Below are 26,023 nucleotides of genomic sequence, written 5' to 3' on the forward strand. Positions count from 1 at the left end.
AACAACCACAATCAACTTCTTACATGTCCATGCGGTACTGGTTACAAGTGCAACCCTTCCAGCTCCAAAGGCAGGCTGCACAAGCCTTCCACTCACAGAGGGCCCTAGGGCACACAAAGCACTGCCAATTATGGTCCGACTGTTCAAAGAACCATGCTACTAACAGACCGGGGTCATTATGCAAAAAGCCATTTGCATTTCCTGGCTGGAACTTCTGTTGGCTAAGCAGAGAACAAGGAGTTCAGCCCTAATGCTGATTTGCCGCCCATGCCTGGGCAAAACTGCATTCACACATGGAAGGCAGCAGTACCATGTAAACTGCCACAGAACAATGCGGGCAGGCACAGCTGAAGGATACCTGCAAAGTACTCAGAATCACGATTGAAAGACAGCAACGGAACCAGTGCTTCAGTATTCAAAACTTAAGGCTATGATATTTTACTTTATACTTACGTAAGGGAAACATGCATGTGTGTCTGTGATATACGAACTCTAGAAAAAGGATGAAACAGACAAATATTTTAACTGTTAGCAGAACTTCCATTCCAGGACTCGTTCTAGCCTGCCATTCTGCAGCCCACTGCATCTCTGAAGAGCCTTCCCACAAGCTCAGGTGATTTTCTGCGGCTTGCTTGAGACACAGAAGGCCCTCAGTTCCCAGACACCCTGCTGAGGGTTCTCAACATTCCACATGCTTCAGGGCCAACACATTAAACATAGAAATTGTACCACTAAGAGGTATTAGGTTGAACCACAGTTCAGAGCTCACTCTAATTATCTAGTCAGATTTTAGTTTAACACTAACAAGATTATAGATTCGCAGAGATTAATCTTGTTAAGAGTACCACAGAGAAAACCATATAATCACTACCTTGGAGAGATCAGCTGAAGTATTCTGTTTATGGTCACCAACACATTTAGCTTCAAAACCTCTCAGGAGTTTAAAGAACATTCCTGGTATCTACTTGTGGTAAAAGCAGGCTTTGGATCTATCATTTACTTTGGTAACTAGAATACTTCACCCCTATTACCATGTGGTTAGAGAGCTTCTCTTCACCACCCTATTTACATCTTTTCTCTCTTCTTATTAAGCTTACACCTTTCCAAGTAACAGAAAAAAATCCCAGTACCACTCAGAGGAGATTTCAGAAACAGTTTCCAGCTGAAGCCCAAACTACTTTATTAGGTTAAAAAATGTAATACTCTTCCTTATCAAAAACGATCACATAGCTCACAAGAAGACAGACCCATTAAATCTGTATTTCAGATGAAAATAGATTAAAAACCTTTTACTAAATGAAGAACCAACTAGTTTGCATTACATCTATTCCCCCAGCAAATCAAAGGAAAAAAGCACGTGTATTCCAAAAGAAAGCAGGAAAGTAAGCAGCTCACTTTCAGCACCCAAAGCTCATCACTGCCATGACTGTGAGACAGTCTTCAATTCTTTCTTACAAAGGACAGAAAAGTCAGCTCTGCGCAGAGCACTACACACTAGGCAATGCAGAACTTGCCAACTGCACTTCCCAGCTAAATCCACACTTCACTTAACTGCAGTTCATGTAGAGAATGTTTACAAGGATATATTAATTTTGAAGATAATGCTCACACTTTTCAACCCTTCAAGCATACTTTGTTGATAGTCTACAACCTCACATGGAGGGCTGAAGCTGAAAGCCTAAAGGCTCCTTTTATGGAAGTGTCTGAAGACTTCTATGAATTCTTAATTTTACAAGCTTCCTTTTTGCCAAATGTTTCTGCTCCTGCAGGCTACGTTCTTCTAGCTGTTACACCCTGCTGTGCGAACAGGTTTAATCATCAAAGTAAAACGCAATGATTCACCTTCCTATTGTTCTGACGAGTTCACACTACAGTGGCTACAATAATTCCAAACTGCTTTCAAAATGTATGTATTGTACTGAGCAAATGATTTCTATACATTCCTTCACAGCAATATTTCAACCAATTTGATGAGAACAGTTACAACTATTAAACGGTCCTGTATCTCTTTGAGAAAGTCATGTATTTACTCCTTGTGTTAATTAATTTAACTTTGTTACAGTAAGGAGTATTCAGAGTTCTTTTAATAAGAGTAAAGATAACATAAATAATTAATATAAATATTAATAAGAGTAAAGATAACATAACATATAAAGATAACACATAACATTTGTGAGGCCATTCTTTAACTGCACTTTCATCTTTTTATAAAATGCATTTTTCCTCTCTTCTGCTACTTCTATGGAAATGGGAACACGACAAATATGAAAGCCATAGGAAAGGGAAACACAACTCATTTCTTACAGAATCCTTGACTAATGTGTTACCTTCTCTGGCAGTTCACAATTATCATCTAGGTATTGCATCTAGACTTTTACCTGCATTATATATCAGACCAAGGTCTTGCTAAGTGTTGAAGATTGTTTGTTTCTATTGATAATGGGTAAAGTCGTACCCACATGGCACAACCCTCAAACAGATTCGTGCAACAGAGATCCCTAGGTAACAGGCGCTGACATGTCCTCACTGCTGCTAAGCGAGGCATCAGAAAAAGCATTGCAAGATTAATGCCAGGAAACATACTGGCAGCCTCTCAAGACTATGAGGAGAGAGAAGAGAAGAGAACATAAGAGCACAGTGAGGCAAGGGCTAGTGATGGAAAGTACAGAAGGTTCCTGCTGAGCAGAAGTAAGCAGACCAGTGGGCAAATCAAGCAAATGTGGAACAGAGCAGCTACTGACACCTCCTTGGACTGAGACAATCAGACCAACCTATTGCACAGGGCTGATCTTCTCAGTATCAAGGTAATTGAATGAGTACAGACCAAGTAAACTGGATGGTGCTGGTTTAGTGGTCTGGTGAGGCTGACCCAACTAAAGAGAGTCCTGCAGAGGCAACAAGAAGGTGGCAAGCTAGCACAGACCACAGGGATTACTACAGCTATGTACCCGTTTGGAGGAAGAGTAGAATCAGAGGGTGAGTTCAGTCTCCTCTGACCAGCAGGAACTGTGGGGAAAAAAAAACAACAAAACAAACAGCAAAGGGGCCAGGGGAGCAGATCTATGGGACAGACCCTTTGATTTTATGTTAGTTCCTCCTCTTTTGGTTTCCTTAGACCTGTGGAAAGAAGCTATTCTGAAAATACGACTTTGAACACAAGTAATATCATTGACATCAACACCTTCTATGATTTTGTTGCATACAGCTACCAGAAACTATAGCAACAACTTCCATATGGATAAGGCTGTCACTGAAAGGGAAAAAAAAAAAAAAAGAGCTGACCTGCAGGAAATCTGTGCAAAAAACCAGGAACAGATAGTTTGATTTCTCCAAGCATTTTCAGTTTTCTTGGCCGGACCTTCAAACACCCTTTTTGCAAGTATCAGGTAGTAAACCTGATTGCTACCTCACCTGCTATTTCTTGTTAGGTAAGCAAGCAGAAAGAGGTATCAAGTTCAATCCGCTTTTACAGTTTTCTCAGGAGAGCAAGGGTCTTCGTGGGGATATTTTGAGAGAAAGAAAAAGTTAATCATGTTGGCTGCTGACTCCTGTCTCACAGACTTGCCTTTCTCCAATATCACTGCAGACATTAACAAGACAAAACCAAGTTCAACTGCATTTCACAAATACCCTCTAAGAAGAATCTGTTGCCTTCCAATCCCTCTGTTAGAACAACTCCTTCCACAGGAGTGGAACATACAAGCTTGAATTTTACTTTCTCTTTACAGAGAAAGCAGTCCAGTATTCGAGAACTTGAGAACTATTTACTAAAGTTCCCTAAAAATTCTTAATTTGCCTGTCACTGTTATAACATTTAAGCAGACACAGGTGTTACCAATCTCCCTTTAGTTGGTGTTTAGGCAATAAGCGAATTCAAAAGTCAATTCAAAGTTATCGTCCACAAAGAGACACACAAACCCACTGAGGAAGAGCGCAGGTCAAATTCATCAGCAACTCTGACAAAGCCACCACCCTTTTGCTGTCACAACTTCAGGTAATCTGTAAGCATCAGCTCTTACTGCAGTTACCTCAGGAAGAAGAATTAGGAAGGAGTTCAGGTACCACACCCCCACTCACCTGGAGAGAGTTTTCCTTCAAATCTGACATATCTTGGCAAAGGCTAGACAAGTAACAGTGCGATATCTGCTTCACATATTAATGTGCTTCACATAGAACAAATCACTGCTTTTTTTTCCCCCCCGCTATAGAAACACGAACTAGCAGACATATTACTATTAGGAAAATGGTTATTTTGCAAAGGTCATTCCCCATGCAATACAAAGTCTTTGCCAAAGAAGTGCCTCTAAACCCATACACTCTTACTGATAACAAGCTGCCTTATCTAGTAGGGAAATCTTGAGGTTTAGAAGGCTGAAAAAATTTAAAAAAAAGAAGATCAAAAATCACTTGTCACAATTTCTTTAATTCCATAGGCCTCTTCCTTACATAAGCAAATATATTACAAACATCACTGCATTCTTTACAAAGCTCAAAGCTAAAGATATTATAACTGTAAGAAGACAAATAACAGGAGGCTTACATATCTATGAATGCAGATCAAAATGGCAGAGAAATATGAAAAAGAAACACACTTAGAGATTTTAATGGAGAAAATCATATTTTCAGAAATTTTGTTGTATAATGTGGAGTGATGAGAGTTACAACTGTTTTTAAATACCCAGTTAAACAGCCATTTCTTGTCACTCAGATCTCTAGGACTGAATTTATCCTCAGCATAAGGCCTGAACTGAAAAGAACAAGCTTGGTTCAATTAAGCAAGTCCAGTACATATTAAATGAAAATATATTAAGAAATAGGTGAAGATATATTAATATTAAGAAATAGGAGAAGATATATTAAGCCCTAGATGAAGAATCATGCAGAAAGCCTAGAGTACATTAGGAGAAGAAAAACAGGATGACTTGGGCTACTAATTTACTGTAAGCTAGCTCAGCTTCAGTCATTCAAAACTAAGCAAACTGTCCAGAACTGGTTTTACCAAGCAGTTTTTATTTACCTTGGTTGGATACTTCCAAATGAGCTTAATGTACTGTTGAACAAGACATTAAACAGCAGAAAAAGAGCCATCTCCAGTTAATCAGCACATTCATTATCAAAAACAAAAAAAAAAATAAGAATTTGAAAGAGCAGCAATAACATATGAAGCCCAAACTCATAAAAAATAACTTATCTAAAAGCTCCAGAAGTACCTCCCTGACAAGAAGAGGATCACAGCAGTTCCTTAGGCTATCACATCAATAACAGCACACATTCCAGTTGTGTGCAACTAGCTAAAGAGTAAGAAAAAGAATATAAATAAAAAGTTATCTCACCTCTAGCTATATATGCTTTCAAATAGGCATAGAACATCTGCTGCAACTATTGGTATGAGGAAACTTCTTTGAGAACTTTACAAGAGGATGAGAAACTCACATTTCACTACAGGAGACCACCTCTAACCATTACAACCACCCCCTACCTTGCATTTATAACAGGGCATCCCAGAAATACCAATAAAACTAGCCACAATACAGGCCTAATTTTATACTACTATTCAGTATTAGTCACCATTTAGAACTACATTTATAACCCCCTCACCCACCTCAAATGAAAAAAAAAAAAAACCAACAGAAAAATTAAGCTTGATACAGTAATGCTATAACAAAATAGAAAGCACAGCAATAACAGCAAGGCAAAAAAATTCTTTAGCTACAGCAAACAAGGACAAGTTCAAAAGCAGCAGCTGCAGATACAGAAATTAAGAAAAAAGGCTGCTTATCTTCAGAAAGCCTCAGGTAGGCAGGAATCTCCAGTGAGACCCCCTCACCTCCACTGCCAACCTATAAATGAGGTCTGGGAAGTGATGGATCCTGGCTCCACCCCTTCTGATCACTCAGGTACATTGCATGCACCTGAGCTCCCCGGGTTGGCCCTGCCTTCCCACCAGGTGCTCAATCACTGCTTCAAGCTGACTTAGTAATTCTGCTGCCATAGGCTTTTAAATCCTGTTCTTACAAATGTAAGTCTCTGTTACACTCGTAACAGAGACTTCTGAGACAAAGCCATCTTTGGTACGGCTTTATTGAAGATGCTGGCCACTGCCTACTTCTCATAACGTTCCAGATGAATGCTCAGCAAATTGCTGCAGCATTTATGAAGTTTCATGACTGAAATCAGATCGGCTGAAGGAAAGAAAAGGGAAACAGTTGTAAGCCACATCACCTTCAACAAGGTGTGCTTCAGCTGTTGACCATTTCTGAATAGCGTGGAGGAAGATGCCATCTTTATCAATCTAAAATTTTAAGCTTATTCTGCTAACGCTGTATTTCACAACACTCAAATCATAGTGAGGACTGCTTGGGAATCCTACAGAGATTCTTACCTTTTGGAAAAAAAATCTGCTTACTGCAAAAGCAGGTTCATGTTGTCTCATAATGGTTTACTTTGTGCTGGAAGGCGTTAATTGCAACTGGTTTCTTGTTGTGTCAGATCTGGTTTTAATTTGGCACTACCAGAAAGTCAATTACCCACTATATCTGAAAAGATGACTAAAACAGTTGCTTTTCTTTCCTGCTGAGCACGTCTGACAGCTCTGTAATAAAAGTAAGTACCTTTACTGCTCAGACATATGAAGCGCTAAAAGTACTGAAGAGCCTATTTCTGATTCTTTCATGCTTTCAGACAGCTCACACAGAAACAGAGATTTTGTTTGCTTTCTAACTCCAAAGGAAAATGCCAGGAAGACTCAGAAATGGCACACAGATGTTGCTCTTACTCTCTTTGGTAGACTTTCCTTGACAAAGTCCCTTTGTACACAATGAAACTTGTCAAGAAACTGCAAATAAAAACAAAAAGAAGCCCAAACCCTGAGATGTGCTTCCTAACAGTTATACAGCAAAACCGGAATGGTTTAAAACTCTGTTGTTGGTCACTTCTGCACCAATCAGGACAAATCTCATTGACGCACTACACACATTTATACAAATGACTGCAAAACTTGCTCACTGCATTTGTTTCAAACCTTGAAAATACCTGCTGCGTTTCCACACGGATTCCAGTGCAGTAGGAACTCCCAGGAGAACAGTTGTTGGTTTTGTTGAAGGAAAAAAAAAAACACCAAAACCTTATAAAAGAAACTCTCACAGTTCTGTATGCTGTCTAATCTCTTAATCTTTGGGAAGATTATAGAGCCTGTAGCTACCACCTGATCAGGATGGTGAAATTCTACCAGCCCAATGCGTCAGGAAAAGCACAAGGTAGGAACAAGCCCTTTATGTTTCAAAAAAATATAACCCCCTCTGCCATTAACGCCTCTTCAAAAGATTTCTTCTCAGCGGTACAGGAAAGATCTCAGTCCTTACAATTTTAATCAAAAGAGCGGCAAAAGCCCTGAGAAAACACTGGCTCCGAAATCAAGAGCTCGAGTTTTCAAATGTTTTTGTTAGAAGCTTGTTAAAAGTTGGATTTCAATAAACATTCGTAGGGCACGTTATACGAACGGCTTCCATCGACTCCTCGCAGGCGAGGAAGGACCGCAAGGACCGGACAGCATCGCACGATCCCCATTAACATCACAATGTAACAAAGAGATCGCTCCTAAGGACCGCGCGGCGCTCGGGCTGCCCGCGCACGCCGCTCCGACCGCACAGCTGCAGCCCGCGGCTCCCAGCCCTGTCGCTGCGCGCCTGGAACGGCACGGACGGAACCGACACCGCCGAGGCGTGGGAAGCCCGCGATCCGCCGCTAATCTCCTTAAACATTAATTGGGAGCAGCGGGAGGGAAAAAATCGAATTGTGTTTACGCCATAAAGTTGTTAGACTGACAGATCGTAAAGTCGCCGCTACCGCACGCCACGCAGGATCCAAAGCACGTTCCGGCTTCTCAGCCGCGAGTTGGGCGTCGGGCCGGGATCCCTCACATCCCGAGCGGGCTGATGGGGGCTGCGCGCCCCCGCTTCTCCGCGCCGTTTCCCCCTCAGCGTCGCGGGGCGGCGGGGCACCCTGCAGCACTTACCGCGCTCGCCGGCTCGGCGCGCAGACACAGCAGCAGCACCGGCAGCAGCAGCAGCAGCGCCCTGTGGGGAGGCAAAAGGAGAGCGCGGCGTCAAGCGGGGCCGAGAGCTGGCAGGGGGGCGGGGGGTCGCGCCTCGGCACTCACCCTGCGCGCCCCGGGGCCGGGCCCATGCCTCGGGCGGCCGGGGTCCGCGGCTCGGCTCGGTGGAAGGGGAGGACCGCCTCCCGTACGCGCGGAGAAAGTTTGCGCGGTCCGAGCGGACGTCCCGCACCTGAGCGGAGGGGAAGGCGGGGCCGGGCGAGCAGCCCTGCCCGCACGGGACGACCGCGCCGCCCCTCCCGAGGTGCGCCCCGCCGCCGCGACGGCAGCACCGGTCCCTGCACCCCGCGCCGCCTCCGCCGTAGAAAATAGTGCGGGGTCCGGCGGCTGCGCCCGCTCCGCGGAGGTGTAGAGCGGAGGGAGGCGGCGCGCGCCTTCGCAGCCGCTCACGGCCCAGCACCCGGAGGGAAGGGCGGAGGCGGGGAGGCGCGGCCGCTCCTTGGAAGCCGGCACCCAGCCCTGTCCGCACACGCACGCCACGCGCCCGCCCGCCGCGGGGTGCGGATGAATATTGTGGGTGCGAAGTAGTCCCGGTAGGACTTGAGCCGGGAGAAGCGGGCGAGCGCGGCAGAGGGGCGGGTGCTGGCGTCGGGGCGGCCGGCGGGAGTCGCCTGCGGGAGCCGCGCTGCCCCGCCGGGTATGCCCGCGCCGCAGGGCCGCTCCCGGAGCTCCTGAGCGGGTGGGAGAATGGAGTGGCGGTGGCGGAGTCGCAGCCTGGCCGTGGGCTGCGTGGTGCTGCTTCTGCTGGGCTGCTGGGGGCCGCGGGAGGCGGCGGCGGCGGTGAGTGCGAGGCGCGCGCCTCCTTCTCCTTAGGGCTCTTTTCGGGGCCCCGAGGGCGGGCGGGCTCCTGGAGCCACGGGTTGCCGGCACGAACGGGGCGGGCAGCGCGGCGCGGTGCCGCCGGGGCCACCGTTCTTGGAGGCTTCTCCCGCCTCCCCTTGGGGCGCGGAGCCGTCGGAGCGCGCCGGGCCGGGAAGCGGCGTGCTTGTGGGGTAAGGGCGTCCGGGCGGGATTTGTGCGGGCCGAGCTGGGGCTGCTCCGGGACAAAGGAGGAGAAGGGCCCCCCGGCCGTGGCGCGCTACTAGCCGGGCGCACCTGGAGGCGGCGGCGCCGAGCGGAGGCGATGCGGGAATGGCACGCGCGGGAGGTGACGGCGCCGCGGTTCCGAAGGAGCCCTGAGCACAAGCGCGCCTGCAGCGCGCCGCTCCGCCGGCACCCTCAGCTCCTGCCGAGCCGCAACGCCCTCAGCGCGCAGCTCCGTAGGCTGACTTCGTAAGGTTTGCTTGGAAGGCGGTTTTGATCTCTGCTGTCTAGGATGATACCTTGCTCGGAAAAAATTCGTGGCGTGCCGGGAGGTGTGGAGTACCTTTCTGCTTCGGCCGCGCTATGCGCACACTCATTTTGTAGCTAGAGCTGACAAAATCCTGTCATGAATTCACCTTTGAAGTGCATTCCTTTACAGTGAGACTCCGCAGACATCACATGTGCCCTTCCAAAGCTGAAGCATAGCCATAGTGTGCTCCTTTCCTCTTTTCCTCTCCTTGATGCCTAGGTGTGCACCCAGCTGTAAGCGATACCAGTGTGCAGTCAGTGCCTGCAGGTTGCTGAAACTGCTTGTCTTCACACTGTCTGTGGTACTGCTTTTGATGCTTCATGAAGTGCCACCCAGCCTCTGCTGTCTCCCATTGTGTTCCCCCCTTTTAACCTGTCCTCCCCCCAAAGGAAGACCTGGAGAAGTCCTACTTGTGGGACTCAACTGTTTTAGGAGTTAGGACTTGAAGATCAATAGGCTTGTGGTTGTACATACGGCTCTTTTTTGCCTTCCCCTTTCAGAAAAGTGGCGAAGCAGAGATATCTCTGTGTTTAGCTGGTAGGAATCTGTGGGGTCTTGAAAGGGGGCTGTGCTGGGCTGACCTCAGTGAGATGGAGTGAACAGAATGGTGGAGGAGGTGGTGGGATTGTGGATCTGAACACTCTTCTTAACATGAGTGTTCTGGGCTTGCATTGTACCTCTCCATGGTTGGATAAGATTAGCTCACTACCTGAGGGCTCTTGGGGATGGGAAATAGAGACGCACCTCTGTTTCCAACCTGCATGGGTCCTGCTGACACTTTGGTTTCCTAATGCTTTGGGATTCTGATGTCCTTGAATTTCCCATGATGGTGACAATGCTGAACAAATGCTGATCCTTATCAAGTAAGATCAGCATTTTACTCTTCTGATTGTCAGAAGGGCTGGAATTAACGTTACAGCAGTATGCATGATACACACAGTCTCTTTGTGAATGTTGTTTTGGGGCCTTGTCAGATTTCCTGACCTCAACAGGATGGATCTGGTGGGATGTGTTCAGGCTGCTTTGGTGTCCTCACTGAAATATCCAAAGTTGTTACTCAAACCCATCTGAAGAGCATGGGTTTCTTCACATTGCATTTGTTCCAGACTGTGTAGTTTATACGCTGCAATGAGTTACCAGGAAACGGTATGGCACTTATCTGCTCAACTTGGTGAGTAAGGCAGGGACCATGTGATGTTCTCCTGTGCAGGCTGATGCTGTTGTGGGATGTGCTGATGTGTTGCATGCAACAAGCAGTTGGCAGTCTGAGAAAGGTCCTGGTTCAGAATGAGAGAATGAATGAGATGGGAGATGTCATCTGCGCGTGGTGTGATTTCCTAGGTAACTTTTCTGAAAAGGTGCTTATTTGTTTTGTGCTTTTATTGGGGTGTGAGCGCTTATGCTTAAAGGACTCAGTGTTTTTTATGTAAACTTATCTATGTTTATATAAGCCAATTCACTTTTCTTGCAAGTGGTGTTTTTTCCTTTCCTGGAAGGTGTATATTTATACAGTGTTATAGAAAAGTGAGCACAACTTGCAATTGTGAAAGCTATCTAGTTAAAGAATATGGATTAATTAGATTATTGTGCTAATCTGCACAACTCAGTTAATGACTGCTTATTGACTTATGCTGGAGGAGGGGAAAAAACTTTTGTATTTAAGACCTTAATTTCTAGTGTGTAAACAGGCTCTGTCAACCCTTTGTCACCCCTTTTGTCACCTTTGTCAGTAACTTCTGCATTATTTTACTTTCTTTGTGTTCTGCTTTGGTTATAGTTTGACCTGAAGTACAAGAATGAAAGCAATTGTTCAGCCATGAACATTTGGGAAGGCATGCTGGCAAGATGGGTGTCACTTGTGGTTGGTTGTTGTGGTTGGTTTGTTGTTTTTTTTTTTGTTTTTAAAGTAAAGCACTTATGGAAAGTCAGTAAACTTAGCTGGAATTTGTCTTTTGGATGTTATTGTGTATAAATACACATGCATGTACATTCTCATTAGTTACAGTTTAACTGTCTGGATTTGTAAATGATGATCACCTTTAGTTTCTCTTGTTTGTCTCAAGGATTTTTCTGCAGTATTGATTGCTGTTATTTTGAGTTTCATAACTGCCTGTGCCTCTTTCTAGTTATAAAAGCTAGGTCTCTGAGGGTAGGAAGAAATGGATGCTGGCCTTCAGAATTCCATGGATATGTCTTGGTTAGTCATGCACAAGACTGTTTCATAACGTTAAGGCTCAAGTCCTCATACTTACAACTTGTCTCTTGTCAAGGGTTTTGCTTTTGGCCTCTTATAGGTGTTAATTTAAAGATATACAGTAAGAGTTGTGTCTTAAGATGTGTTCTGGCATACATTAAAATGCAAACAAATCAAAGGAATCCAGAGTGGAACTAATTTGATTCCGATTTGGGCCATAATAGGACCTCCTGTGGCTCTGTGGAGCAGTTACCTATCTTAATCAGTTCTTCCACACAATGGAGGTAGACTGATAGTTCAGTGGAAACTCCTTGGTTTTCACTTTCCTCCTTAAGAATGAGTTAACCTGCTTGCTGAAATCAATTACCAAAACTACTTACCTTTTTCTGAAGTTGGAAGGGAAGCTTTCTTAGGACCAAATGTTTCTTAGTTTACGTTATGTGCTGAATAAACTTGCATAGTGACCTTTTTCCACAGTGAATAATGAAGGAGTCGTGCTTACCATCATGCAGTATGGTTGCTGTTAATTTTACTGGAACGTGCAGAAACTTCTCTATTACAAAACAACTGAAATCAGTAAGAACACCCTGACGAAATGAACATGCATATTTTCTATCTGGGACAGAGTGCAGCAGGAGTCTGCATGTGCAGTGAAGGTGTATTGGCACTTGAAGCTTTCATTCACTTAAATTAAAACTTCCTTCTCTAATCACACCAGTTGTATATACTCTCCATTGCATATCACCACTTAACAAGATACCTAGACAAGGTCTACTTGCATGTTCTAGGAATAGGATTACACGAGCGCAGTGAATAGAAAGCCAATAACAGTAATACCAGACAAATTGCTTTGAATGAAAATGCTTTTTGCTTAGCTGGTTCATAAGCTGTTTGGACTCAGTGATACCTGAATCTATTGGGATGCTCTGAAGTTCCTGCAGCACCCAGTGCCTGGCTATCTGATATTGGCTTCAGACTTCTCTGCTAAGAACAGATGATTTATGGCACAAAATACAGAAAACTTGCTATATTCTGTATATTCTGGTGTAGTTTTAAGGAGCCTTAAGCAGCATCCTTTGCCCTCTGTGAAAGGTTAGGAACACAATTAAACTCTACTAATTATCACTGATACAGTGCAGCTTTTAAAAAAGGAAATTTGCTGAGAGCCCTGGTTAAATGCAAGTGTGTGGCGTGTGGAGAAGAAGCCTTGGTGTAACACTTATCAACAGTGTAAATGTAGCTGAGCTGAAGAGAAAAAGGTCCTGTTTTAAATAAATAACGCTTGTAAGTCAAATGCAAAGCTGTTCTTGTTCTGAGTCTTGCAGAACTGAAGTTTTTCTTCAATTTCCAAATTGGTCTTACACTGAGGACGCTGTGGGGGGGTATGTTGGCTTCGTTGGAGATGTCTTAGTGTGGAGCTCTATTTTGCAGTTGTCTAACTTCAAAATTATACAGCTCTGTAAAATTTTCAGCTTAGATTTGTTAATGCCTTTGTCTCTCTAAATCAGTCTTGATTCTTTAACTGCTTTATAGCCATATCGACATCTGTTTCAAGACTAAAGATGTTTTTGTTCACTTATCGAAGTGCATCTCTGTTGTCATGCTCTGAGAGGGAATCTGGAGTGAGTAATGACCTGAGGACTCTTCCAACCTGCAATATCTTGTGTGTAAAATTATACTAGAGTCTAGCCGTGCTCCCAGGGGTGCTTTCTGTTAGATGTCTTGCATATCCTGTGGACTAGAATTAATCCTAACTGCACTGTAATGTTGAGAGTAGGCAATCTTGTTTACTTAGAATGGCTGAAATATTTATATGCACATACTGCACACAAAAGGAAAATAAATTGTAATGGCAACCTTGATGGTTTTTGACCTGAAGTGTGTTTTAGGGGAATGAATGCTTCAAGCTGACTTCGGTGATAGCCTTCAAGGCTCTTAGTTACTGCTGCTCAGCCTTCTGTGGTTGGATTTCTTCTTGTCTCTCTTTTTAGAGAGGAGAGAAAATAGTTTAGTCTCATCAGTATATTGTTTTCTGGTTGTTGTTGTTTTTTTAACCTAATCTCTACAGAGAATTGAAATGAAAGAGTTGGATTTTAATCTCTTTTTTTCTTCTGGCACTGTGAAAAGGATTTGCATACAGCACTTAGACTAGAAGTCAAATAGCTGTCTACAAAATGAATGTTTTTCTTTACCGAGGCATATAACTAGACCTGCAAAACTCCCTTCCTGTCTAATGTGACCCCACTGTATGCTAGGTGGGTTGATCTCTATTTGTTTCTCCAGCTGAAAACAGCCTAGTAAGTATTTTTTCTTTTTTTGTGCATGTCTGGTAAGGATTTATGCCAAAATGGCTTAAATGTGTTGGAGAAACTGATTTATTGCAGTACTGCCCTTAACTGTTATCACTGTGGATCGTAATTTCAAAATGCATCATTGGCTTACAGGAAGGTATTTATTCTGTACTTCTTCCAGGGGAATTCAGATTTTTTTTGAAATGAGGTGTAGAACTGAGGTATACATGCATGACAGACACCCCTTCCTTATAAGAAACAATGAGCATGTAGAAGAACCTTGGTTACTGTTGGAATCTTCCACTCACGTGGAACTGAGGCTTTCATCTCTTTCCATCTTTCTCTAACAGTAACTTCTCTCACCTGCTTTGTGTTGCATTTGGAGGGGTAGTTATGGCAGGTTAGATCACATCATTGGCTGGTAGAAGAACTTTAAGGCTGTTTGGTGCACTTGAGCATCTTGCACTAGGCTAAGAGAAGACCCTTCTGTTGCTTGTTTGGCCAGTAGTCAGCTGAGCTGTCTTGAAATGGTTTTAAGAGGTTGAGACTGTAGAGCAGTTTGTGAGGAAGGTGAAGACCTCATTGTTCCAGAAACTGGGGAGGTAAGTGACTGCTGAGTCTCACGCGAGCTATGGTGCATTTTCAGCACTTAGAAAATTAAGCAGAACACAAACCTTCCTTTCTGGCTTAATCTTCAGTTTAACTAAGCAGTTTCTTGCATGGCTACTGGGCAAGATGATAATACAAGAGCCTTAATGTGCTGAGCTTAAAATTTGGCTTTATTTGGCAGCTGTTGTGATAAAGCGAAGCAACATGACAAAGCTTATACTGAGAGAAGAGCAGTGAGGCTTGAATAGCAATGCTGGAGAGGGGGAATGACTTTCTTGCTGTTTTTGACTGACTCCTGTTTCTTCTTAGTCTTTCAGGAACTTCAAGTACTTTAAAGTATTGGCAGCGTGGAGTGGAAGGGAAGAATTTTGTAGATGGTATCAGAGGTGTTGTATTTTGTTTTATAGCCTACATTAGCTATGTGCTATCTGTAGCTGGTAGTTATGGCTGGGAAGAGAAAGCCTGCTGTTCATTTAACACCTTCTCAAACAGAAATCAGACTTGTGTATGAGCACTGGTAATATTCATTGGTATGTCTTGGCTAGTACATATAAGTGCAATTTGCATTCTTCTGTGAACAGGAAGAAATAAGGTAAATGGTTTCCTTCCCTAACTTGAAACTTAAGGAAGAAAATCACCTAGCACTCGACTCTGTGAAACTAGTGTTACAACTCACTTGCACAGTGTATGGGATAATCAGTTGCTCAGGTTTCTTTCCCAGCTTCTGATTTTGGAAGTCCATCCCTTCCTGTACTGTTACTTTGCTCTGTGATTAAGACTCTGTAACTCCTTTATGAGGAGGATGGGGTTCTTTGATTGCTAATAATGCTACCAGCTTTTTTTCTGTTACAAACTTCTTTGTGCTGTTTTTATACTGGAGGTTTCTATTTTTGTCTTCTCCTTAAAGGATGTCACTCTTGCTTCTTAATTTGCATGCTAGTATAAACGTGATACAAAAACATTATTTTGGAATCTGGGGATGTGTAAAAAGAGGCCAGTGCTGGATGGATTTCTTCATTTGGCTGTAGCCATGTGGGCTGTACTGTTTTAAGAGCTACTTGTTCCTAGACAGATTAACTTCACATCAGTGTAAACACTTTCAGGCAATATTTCTCACTTGCGTGTGTAGAGCAGTAGCTCTGAGTTCATACCCAAGTAACATACAGCCATTTCTCCTCTGCTCTAAGCTGTGTTCTTGTTTTCTTGGCAGTTGTTTTCACCCACATTCTCTAATCAAACCAGGCAACTGAAGAGTAATGGTTTTGATTACACTTACTGAACTGATTTCTTCAGTACTCTGGATATTGCTGTGAACTTTGACAGGTCTTTCATAGTAATTAATTCTATTATTCTTTTTTTCTGGCCCTTCTCTGTAAATCCCATGTCCCGAGTGAAAAAGTAACAAGTGTTAATTACTGTAGAAAACCATCATGATTAAGCAAGAATTAGTCAAGCACTTTTTTTTTTTTGCTTCACAGGCTAGCAATGAAGGCTAATCTTACATTATTAAGGAAGACACATCTCAACAGTCCGCACATAGGACTATCCAGTATCAGTATGTGTTTACTAAATACAGTATTAGTTGTTCAGCAGCAAACCTTTCTATTTAGTCCTGAAATCCTGGAGGAGAATAAAATGACCACTGTGGTTGAAGAACTGTGCACTTTATACACCTTGAATTCAAGTAGCAGTTATTAAAAATGACGATTAAGCAGCTTTACCTAAAGCAATGAAAACTTATGTGATCTGCAGGCAGAGCTGGATGAGCAGTCAGATCCCAGAGGGGATGGTTTCCTGAGGAGTGCCACTGCAGAGCAGTATCTGGGTGAAGGAGCTGATGTACTTAGTTTCTGAAAATACTTTTTAAAGGAATTCTTTTTATGTTGCAGTGACTTTTGTGATTCAGCTTACTCTGAACGAACCCGTTACACAGACTGACAGAAGTTAGCCTTTCTGACTTAAAGAAAAGACTTCTACTGAATTAGTCTAAAAATTATCTATCTTGAACCCTCGAAGGCAAAGGTACTCAGGAGGGAATGGAGGCTTTCTTTCTGGTTTGAAATATGGGAATTTATATTGACTACTCCTGTCTCTCTTCATGCAGGTTCTGTGTATCCAGGGCATGAAAGCAAAAGTTTCTGCCAAGCCATTGCTTTTAAAAATTCTTTATTTATATTAAAACAAAATGGAGAAAATCTGGAGAGAATGAGAGAAGTTGCTTGTAGTGGATTTTCGTATTTTAAATGAACCTAGAAAACAAGTGCTGTAGCTTTAGAATGAGAAGAGTCTCACTGATGGGCCAAGTCTTGTTTGGGGAAAGTGTATGTTTAGAGCAGCAGTGTGCTGTGCCTGACAGTGGCCCACGGTCACACAGGTGCTGTGACTTAGTAAGTGATCTTTGATTGCTGATATACTGTGGCAATAACTGTGGAGGAACAGTGTGGTCATTTATGGCTTTGATGGAAATAGTATGGTTTTTTTTTCTTTGTTAACAAGTGTATGCAAATGTTTTTAATGAAATGCTGAATTGCTGTAGGTGTACTGTTCTAAACTTCGTTAAAGCTTTTCATTGACTCTTGCTTTTTGATGGCAAAAAGGCATAAGTTAATATATTTTGTAGAAGACTGCCTAGAGCTTTTCAGGAAGGTGCTAGAGACAAATTCTTAAGTTCTTTAAACACTGATCCTGAACTGAAGCACAGGTGGTATTGTTGCCAGCTGGGAGGCTTGGAGGACAAATAAAGAGGGTGGATGGTTAGGTATTAAAACTGATTTCTGAGCACCAGTGATTATAAACAGATGATGAAATATGGGGGGGGAGGGAGGAGGGGGAATCTCTGGCCAGTCATGCATTATTTTGCTGTCCTTGAGTTGCAGCTGTGTAATAGAAGCATGAACCCCACTTTTCATTGGTCACTGTAAACATGCTGCCTGAGGAGCTCTAATGCCTTGCCTCTAAGCACTGTGATGCCTTATCTGGGAGAAGAAAACTCTCATCCAGCCAGCATTGGCTAGCAAAGGACTGTAATATTTGGAGAAACTGACCTAGCTTTTTGGCTCTCTATTTCAGATTGAGCACTTTATTTCGTCTTACACTGTAGTGGCCGATACCAATCAAATGTCTGAAGTAGTTGATATATCTGAGTGAGCTGTAGGTGCATCTTGGCAGTTCTTTCAGTCCTGGTTTTGTATGCACTCAGCTCTACAGAACTAGAGACCTCCACTGCCTTTACTATCTTTGCTCTCATCTGAAGATAGTAAGTGTAGGATACACTTAAGGATACACTCCTGGGATGCTGTAACGCAGAGAGAAGAAAATAAAAATAAAGCTAAAATGTTAAGCTTGTCACTTACTGTAGACCTGGGAAAACTGAAGATTGAAGGTATGGTTGTTCTGCCCTGGAGGGAGGTTGGGTACCTCTTGCTCAGAGCAGGGCTGTCTTCAAACTTCTGTTTATTTCATAGCTGCAGTTTAAAAGGACACCATAACAGCATCTTCTTTTCCAAACCTTGCGTACTACAGGCATATGGCTGAAACTCTGAAAATGCTCCATCTTTAGTGCTTGCAATTAACTACTAGTTACTGCAGATGCAGAGCATATATCACAGGCTTGCGGCAGATTGTTTTTTGGAGTATGTCCAAGTAGCACTTGTGGGAGTGCAGGGTATCCTCCCTGAGAGAGAGTGCTTCAGGGAATACTTTCCCTTAGAGAAAGTGACTTCTTGTTTTGGAATGTGTGCAAATGCCAGTGGCTGTTTCTTATTCCTTCCAAACTTCATGCTGTACTGCATCTTGAGTTTTAGTAAGGCTTGGGTTGAGGGTGTGGAAACAACACGTCTTCTCTCTTTGCCTGCTCTCACTGTTTTGAAACTGGCAGTACTTTAATGCAGCACTTTAAAGATGGCTGCTTACTGGTATCTTCAGAGATGTGGTCAGAGAATCTCCTTAACTAGGTGCTTCAAGCTGAGAGTTCTTAACTTGCCCCTGAGTAACCTCCAGAGAGCAACTGTGAATAAAACCACTTGATGGAGAAAGCAATAATTCTCATTTCCTTCTTAAAGCAAGGAGAAGCTTGACTCCACTACTGAAAGCTTCATCTCTTCCCATATAAGTAGTACTCAGCTATTCTCACAGTATTCATTGGTAGTAACATTTTGCTCTTTAATTTTAAGAGGATGCTGTCTCTTAAGTATTTTGACAAGGGGTATCTGGGTTACACATCTCAATTAGTCTTCAGTACAACTCTGTTACATTTTATATATATGCAGCATGCCTCTACTAAGCTGTTTTTCTGACTGCATCTCTTTAGATGAATACTCCATTGTTTTAAAACTATCTTCTCCATTGTTGGGAGAGGGCAGGGAAAGAGCAGAGGCAAGAACAGAAAAAATTATAAAGGAGAAAACATCAGTAACTGCTTGAAATAAAAATCTATGGTGCATTTTCCTCCCTCTGTTCTCCTTCTAGCATTGATCAGATTTATTTTGCCTTTCCTATCACTGAAACCGTGTTAATACCTTGAAAAACTCTTTGGTTTTGAATGCCTTTTGTAGAGATCTTATCTATGGTCCTTCTAGCTTGTTTTTTGGCATAGGTTCAAAATGTATTTTTTTAATGTAACAAGTCTTTGACAAGTGCAGCTTAACTCCCTGGGTGTGCTTTCTGCTTAGTGATGATCAGTTGAAACCGAATGTAATGATTCTCACGTTAGCATCCTCATAATGTGATACATAGCCTCTACATGTAATTTCTCAATTAAAGGTGAATGAAATCAATTTCTAATCAAATTCAAATATCTAATTCCAAAATCTTGTGTGTGCCCTATTGGTGCTAGCCTGAAGCTGTCTTTTCTATCACTTTAAAAGCAGTAAAGTGGGTTAAAGCCCACTTTTTTTTTGCCTCTTTTAAATACTCTGGGAGATGACTGTTTTTATTCTCTGTGTTACTGTAGGCTCACTTTCTCATATCAAGGTGTAGTTTAATCTTTCCTGTACTTGAGGTGACAGATGCTCTGAGGAGACCCTGAGCTGGTGTTAGCACATGGCCAGTGCATTAGAAATGAACTGAGGAGCCTACTGTTGAGATCTGCAGGATTCTAATCTTTGTGTGCTGAAGTTAAGTGTGTGAGTTCCCCAACAAGCGTGTAATTCCCACTAAATACCTCCTACTTTGATCAGCTTTAGGAATGTCTGAACCTGTGTGGATGAAAGAACGGGACCTCCCAGCTCACCAGCTGCTGATGCTCTTTTCATTTGGAAGGAGGTGCTCCTGACTTACAGGCCTAGGACAACTGCTCTATATTCTTCCTTGTATAAATTGGCCCACTCCAGAGCCGCTTAGTTCTTCAGCTTTGATTCCCTGAGGCTGGAGGTAGCTTTTCATCTATATTGAACCATATAGAGAAAGCACTGACCGCAGTAGCTTTAGGTAATGAAATGTGCATGTAGAGTGTGGTGATGCTACAGGCATAAACAAATGATAAAACAGCTCTTAATAGAAGAACCTTGGAGCTATGATACTTGGTCCAAGAAATAAAAGAGAATGGAGAAAATTCCCCCAGACTACCAAGCTTCAAGTGAGTTAAGTCTTGTTCTGACAGTTAAGAAGGCGTGGACTTTTGCAGATAACATCTCAACACAGTATCACTGTGCACAACCTCTATTCTTTTCAACACCTCTACTTGCTTAATCTTTAGTTTAGTGCTTTCTACAGTTTCAAAATAGACCACAGAAAGGTTGTTGGGATAATCTGAGATGCTGTTCTATTTTCTTTAGTTTCTCAGAGGAAGAAGTGGTGTTCTGTTCTTGTGTGGTCTGCTTCATGCACGTGGAGGTGCACTTGTCAATGTCAAATGAGTGACATCCGTTAAGGGACTGACGCCTCCTCTGATGCGTGTTATGTGGATAAAGGTGAGGAGCAGGACATGTTCTGGGAATTATTCCATTTCCTTAACCAGGAAAGAATTATAAACAGACTGCCAGAATGAGAGGTGTTATGACAAAACTACTTGGCTTGCAAGCATATCTGAGCCTTATAAGCCTAGTTGACAGTTAGGTCTAGGTTTGTTACATTTGGACATAGTTATAGAAAGTGGAAACATCAAACACCTGTCACTTGGGAAAGGTCCTAAATGGCTAGTAAATCATAATCTGTAATGAGTGCCATATGGCACTTTTTATTTGCATCTGGAAAAAATCAGGAAGCCTCTAGAGGTTAGTGATTAGGGACTTGTATGTTAAATTCAAATAAAACTGAGACTTCTGAAAGTGAAGTGGCTTACTGTGTACTGCTGCTGTCTGAAGGGCAGGCACTTAATGTTTGTCTCAGTGCAAGCATCACAGGTGTGTAAGCAGACAGGTGGAGATGAAGGCATGCTGAGAACAAACCATTCCTCTGATCTGCACTGTACTTGTCTGTATGTAACCTAAAGGATGGCTTGATGCAAGCTTTTATGGTATCATAACTAAGCCAACAGACCTGCAATACTGAGTGATGACCCACAGTCCATAGGAGATTTCCCCACATCGTGCGTGTTCGCACTCAAACTTCCCTTGTATATCAGTGCGCAACTTCAAGTTCTAGCTGTGTGCTATCATTATAAAGCTATTTCCCATGAAATATCTCCTTGTATGTATGATGGGGAGTTAAAGCAGGAACTGCATGTAAAGCAGATATTAAAATATTCTAGGCCTGTTCTAATGCTTTTCACATGGATTGCTTCTGGAAAAGAATCTGATGTTCAGCAACTAGACCTAAACTTCATGGTAGCAAAGTGTGGTCTGTCTGTAGAGGTGGTATCAGAATGTCCTCTACCGATTCACAAAGCCTCCTTTTGCAAGACTTTGAAATCAAGGAGTTGCTTTGTCTATGGTGTGTGTTCCTCTACTAGTGCCCTCTCTTCAGTGGCTCCTGCAGGTTCTTCAGTATATACTGAAAAGGGGAGTCTGTGTAGGACACCTGTGGATTCATGAACTTGAGGGTAAAGTGGGCTGAAAAGACCATCTAGTAGTTTACATTATCTTCTCTTTGTTTGCACTGTTTATCAGTGGGATGCTTGCCAAATCTAAAGACATCCTTTTAAGACACCGCCTCCAGATGGCAGCATGAAGATCATACTTACCGTGAACTGCCATCTAAGGGCAGTTCTCCAAACTGATGCAGCATGATGCTGAGATGTTCAGAAGTATTTTGCTTTTCAGATGTCTTCAGTTTCAACTTTGAAGTGTTTGTGATTGTATGTGTAACTATTTTTCTTCCTTTGTATCCCACCCACTGCAAGATACTACACTGAACCCCGTAGTTTGTTATGTGGGCCTCATAGGCTACAGAAATACAAGAATTCTGATGTGGTGAGAACTTGCCCTGCTCTTTTTCTTGCTTACATTTTAGTGTGAGGCTGGCAGCACTCGTTTAAGCAGACAGGCAACAATAATTTTTCTAAGATGAGATGCTCTTTAGAAAATGAGAATGAGCCCCTGGGAGTTGCAAGAGCAACTCTGTTCCTCAGAAGTTCCTTCTTAAAGCTTCTGCATGTCCTTGGCAGTTCTCAGCTTTCTCCCCCCCCTGTTAGTGAGGAGAAAGGCAGCAAAGCCTGGGAGCTGATTGACCGCCTGGGGCTTGCATTTTGTCCTTGTCTTTGGTTGAGGAAACACGCACAGATTTTGTCAGGCTGTGTTGCCCCTTGCACTGGGGGCTAACCTCTGTGTGTATTAGCCCATTGCTTTCTCTTTCTTTTTCCTTAAAACAAACAAACAAAAAAACTAAAATGATGGAAGGCCTTAACTTCTGGGAGGGTCAAGACCTTCTGTGCAAGCTTCTTCCTGCTGACTTGCAGCTCTGGCTTGCTAGAGATGAATCCTTCGCGTGTTTTCATCTCTTTGTAAAACAGGCATTTGATTAGCCTGCTCCCGTACTCCCCTTTGCTGATAGCTGAGTCTTCTGTGCAGCATTAGCAGCTGCTTGGCAGGTCACTTGCCCAGCCAAAATTTGTAGTTATGCACTTCCATAGATCTCCTCCTTGAACCTTAGTTATGAGCTTCCAGTAAATGAGAGGAGTTGTTTCTCAGGCTTATAGGGGGGGAAAAAACATCTTCATGGGCAAATAGTTGTGATTTGAGGCTAGACAAAGATAAAAACAAATTGTGGGCATGAATTCAGTGAGAAGGCTAAGTATGAAAGTGGCTGTTGGTTGAATTGTTAGCTGATCTAAAGAGAGGTCTGTTACTGGAAGTACTGCAGTTATTTTAACTAGAAACTTATGGTGACAATCCTTGTGTCACAGCTGCTGCTTTCAAAGCAGCAAAGAAAACTATGAACATCTGGGTATCTAAATAGCAACAAACCTAATACTGGCCCTTAGGAGGAAGGAGGGTTGTGGAGCATCAATCTGTTTTACCTGCCTCTCTCATGTGTTCTCATTTACAGTGGCCAGAACTATGACTGTTACACTTGAAAACTTCCTCTACAAGTCTGAGCAGGTCTTGTATTGTGCAGACTTCAAATGGAGATGGTACCTTAAGGTATAACGGGTTAAGTTACGTGTCAGAAGTTTCCTTAATTTAAAAAAAGTTGGTCAAGAACTTCTGCAAACACATGCTTTGACTCTTAAGTTTTAGACCGTGACGCTTATTCTCTTACTATATTTAGCTAGGTGAATTGAGGGAAGTGATTACTTAATGAGGTGTGTAATGATGCACTTCAAATTTGGATTTTGCTTTAGAAATGTTACTGCTTGTAAATAGGTAGGTTGCTCAAAAAGTGATGTTTCCTATTTATTTCCATGGAAACCTCAGCAGGTACAAAGAGCACAACAGCTATTTGGTAGAGCAAATTCTCAGCTACGAAACAGCTTTTCAACATAGTCACCACCATTAGCTTTGCATTTTCACCAGCCGTGCATAAGAGCCTGAATGCTTCATTTGTGAAAATCTACATTGGTGCAGGTGACCTGCTGTTTCACAGCTACTGTGATGGTGTCGTTGCTAGAGAATGCTGCCCATGCATTTCACCTTTCATTGGCCCAAACAGATCGAAGAAAAAAAGGTTGTGTGGTGGCTGCAGTAGGACACTGCAGCCAAGATTAGCAGTGTGCTCCTTGTTCTTCAAACAGATACTGTGCCTGGTGCTACCATGTTGCAAGGAAAAGGTGTTTTTTTTTCTGGCCTGACCCAGGATGTTCAAACTTTCAACTTAGTGTAATGATGGCTTGTCTGGGCTCCAGGACATCCAGAAGGATCACCCCTTTCTGATCCCCAAATACAGTGCACATCACTTAACCTGCTGGGCTGTGCCGTGAACTTTTTCTTTGATGGGAATCACACACTGCTGCCCTGTGGACTGCCATTTTGATGCTGCTCTCATTGTTGATACAACATCTTGTCAGCAGCAATGGTGCAATCCAAGAAACTGTCATCTTCATCTCATATTGGTTCAATAAGTCCTGACAAACTTGCATACGGTGTTCGTTCTGCTCTGAGTGCATGAGCATTCATGGGACCTACCTGGAGCAAACTTTGTGATATTCCAACATTGTCACTATTGTTTCCAATGCGTTGAAGCTGATATTCAGCTCTGTACACAGTTCCTTAGTTGTTGTGCACTAATTTGTACAGTTGAGCTGGTTGAAAATCTCTTCATTTCATGGTGACAGCTGTGCATGGCCATCCAGAGCACTGCTTGTCTTTCAGCTTGCTGTCACCACTACTTAAACACACTGCCTACCCCTAACAGTGGATGTGAGCAAAGTGAGGTCTCCATTCAGCAAGTGCTGATGAATGTCAGTGAGTGCTATGTTTTCATCATGGAGCAATTCAATTCCACCTTTTTTGCTTCATCCTCGGTTCCATGTCAGATGCCATTCTTTCAGACTGCCCTTCTGCTGCCATCTGTCACACAACAACAAAATGTAATGGGATATTGGTGGGAAGGTTCAGCCCCTACTGCCATACCACCATCTACCTTGGACGTAGTGAGCCAACATGCAGGAGGCATTACTTTCAGAGTATCCCTTATACAATGCAGAGAGAAAAGAGTGGCCATCTGAAATCTGGGACTGCAATGGCTTGTGCTGCTGTAACTGACTGCACAGATTTGAGCAATAAACTTTTGATTTGCAAGCTTGTACTCTCATTAAGCCCAAAGACTGTGTATCTGGGAATCATAATTAGAACTCACAAAAGCAGCTTTAACTCTGCTTGTCAAATTCCCACAAAACCTTTTGTTTCTCAGTTATATTCATGTCCAGGCAAGTGAAAGGAAAGCTATACTTGCTGAAAATAAACGGTGAAATCTTTGACGTGGTTGAGCAGCAAATCTTTAGCTAGGTATGTGTGTAGGTGTCTTGTTACACAGATCTTAGCAAGCTAATAAATATATGTTCTTCAGGAGCACCACCAAAATCAAGGTTAGTCTGTCTTTGTGGAATGTCAAGGTTGGGTTTCTCTTTTATTTATAAATATAGATACAAATAATTGAGACCTCTGCATAGCCACAGCAGGTCAAGTGCTGTAGCCTTCCTCATAAGGCAAAGACATCTGTAACTGCTCCGGCAGAGGGACTGGACTAGATGATCTTTTTAGGTCCCTTCCAGTCCCTGACATTCTGTGATACTGTGAACTGTTTTTCTGGATGTTGAGTTCACTGCTTTTAATCAGTATCTATCAGCAGAGTTGGTCTTGTTGTCGGGAAGTTAAGATATCCACTGTTTGTGTTCCTTTTTTCTCTAGTTTTAAAATATTCTTACATTCCTGAGTAAGCTGTTGAGTTTTAATGCTGAGGATGTTAGTGGTGGTTGGGCACTGACACAGCTGGAAGAGCTGTGTGAGATGCAGAACTTCCCCACTGCATTTAAGCTTCCTTCTAGGAACAGTTCTTCTATAGTTGTCTGACAGGTAGTTGCGGTTATCTGCTATGGAAATAACTAATATCAACTTCCATCTGCCTTTGGTCATGACTTATAAGACACTGGCATTCATGTGGAAATGCGTAGTAAGCACAGCAGCTTGGCAAACTGCAAGATGCTGAGAAACTGATTCTTGACTGTTACAGTTGTAACATCTGAGGTAATCTGGGTATTCTAGCAATTCCAGGAAATACATTTATTTTCCTGCATATGTGGTGTAGAGACAGATCTGATCAATTGTGAAGTCCTATGTCACTGTTTCTGCAGTAGAGGACTTCAAATCCATGGATTTTAGTCTAATAACACTTATACAGTTTTCCCTTCCTCTTTGGCTCTAAAAAATCTTGTGAGGATGAGGCATGCTGGATGAGAACCTGAGGGACTTGATGTGCCTTTTATTCTTTTGACTGTGGGCTTTGTGACTTGATATGGCTATCAGAATGCAAGACAGTGTCCCATTCAGCTCTTTCTTTTCTTTGCTCTCCAAAGGTACTGCCTTTAATTTTTATTACCTGGTTAGCTTGCTAACAAGAATAGCTAGTTGTGTTTTGCTGGCAAATACTGGAGCATGAGGATTGAAATG

The 26,023-nt window shown here is 42.9% G+C and overlaps 2 protein-coding genes across 4 annotated transcripts in view; one reads left to right on the forward strand and one right to left on the reverse strand.

Annotated features, from left to right (window-relative positions):
- The window catches only part of COL4A6 (collagen type IV alpha 6 chain), a 120,035-nt gene extending 111,679 nt beyond the window's left edge, over positions 1-8,356 (reverse strand). Inside the window, exons 1-2 of the mRNA XM_052672928.1 lie at positions 8,159-8,356; positions 8,015-8,075 (exon numbers count right to left, since the gene is read on the reverse strand). Of these exons, the coding sequence (XP_052528888.1) occupies positions 8,015-8,075; positions 8,159-8,184 (87 nt within the window). The 5' untranslated portion in view covers positions 8,185-8,356. The remainder of the gene's footprint in view (positions 1-8,014; positions 8,076-8,158) is intronic.
- Positions 8,357-8,662: 306 nt separating this feature from the next.
- The window catches only part of COL4A5 (collagen type IV alpha 5 chain), a 79,945-nt gene continuing 62,584 nt past the window's right edge, over positions 8,663-26,023 (forward strand). Inside the window, exon 1 of one of the 3 annotated variants that reach the window (XR_008204127.1) lies at positions 8,663-8,893. Coding sequence is in view for 2 of the 3 variants with exons in the window: in XM_052672930.1 (XP_052528890.1) it covers positions 8,801-8,893 (93 nt within the window). In the remaining variant the exon portion in view is untranslated. The remainder of the gene's footprint in view (positions 8,894-26,023) is intronic. The other 2 variants (XM_052672930.1, XM_052672929.1) reach the window with 2 other exon arrangements.

This window comes from Tympanuchus pallidicinctus, unplaced genomic scaffold, assembly GCF_026119805.1.
Source record: "Tympanuchus pallidicinctus isolate F22 unplaced genomic scaffold, pur_lepc_1.0 scaffold13, whole genome shotgun sequence".
Classification (NCBI taxonomy): Eukaryota; Metazoa; Chordata; class Aves; order Galliformes; family Phasianidae; genus Tympanuchus; species Tympanuchus pallidicinctus.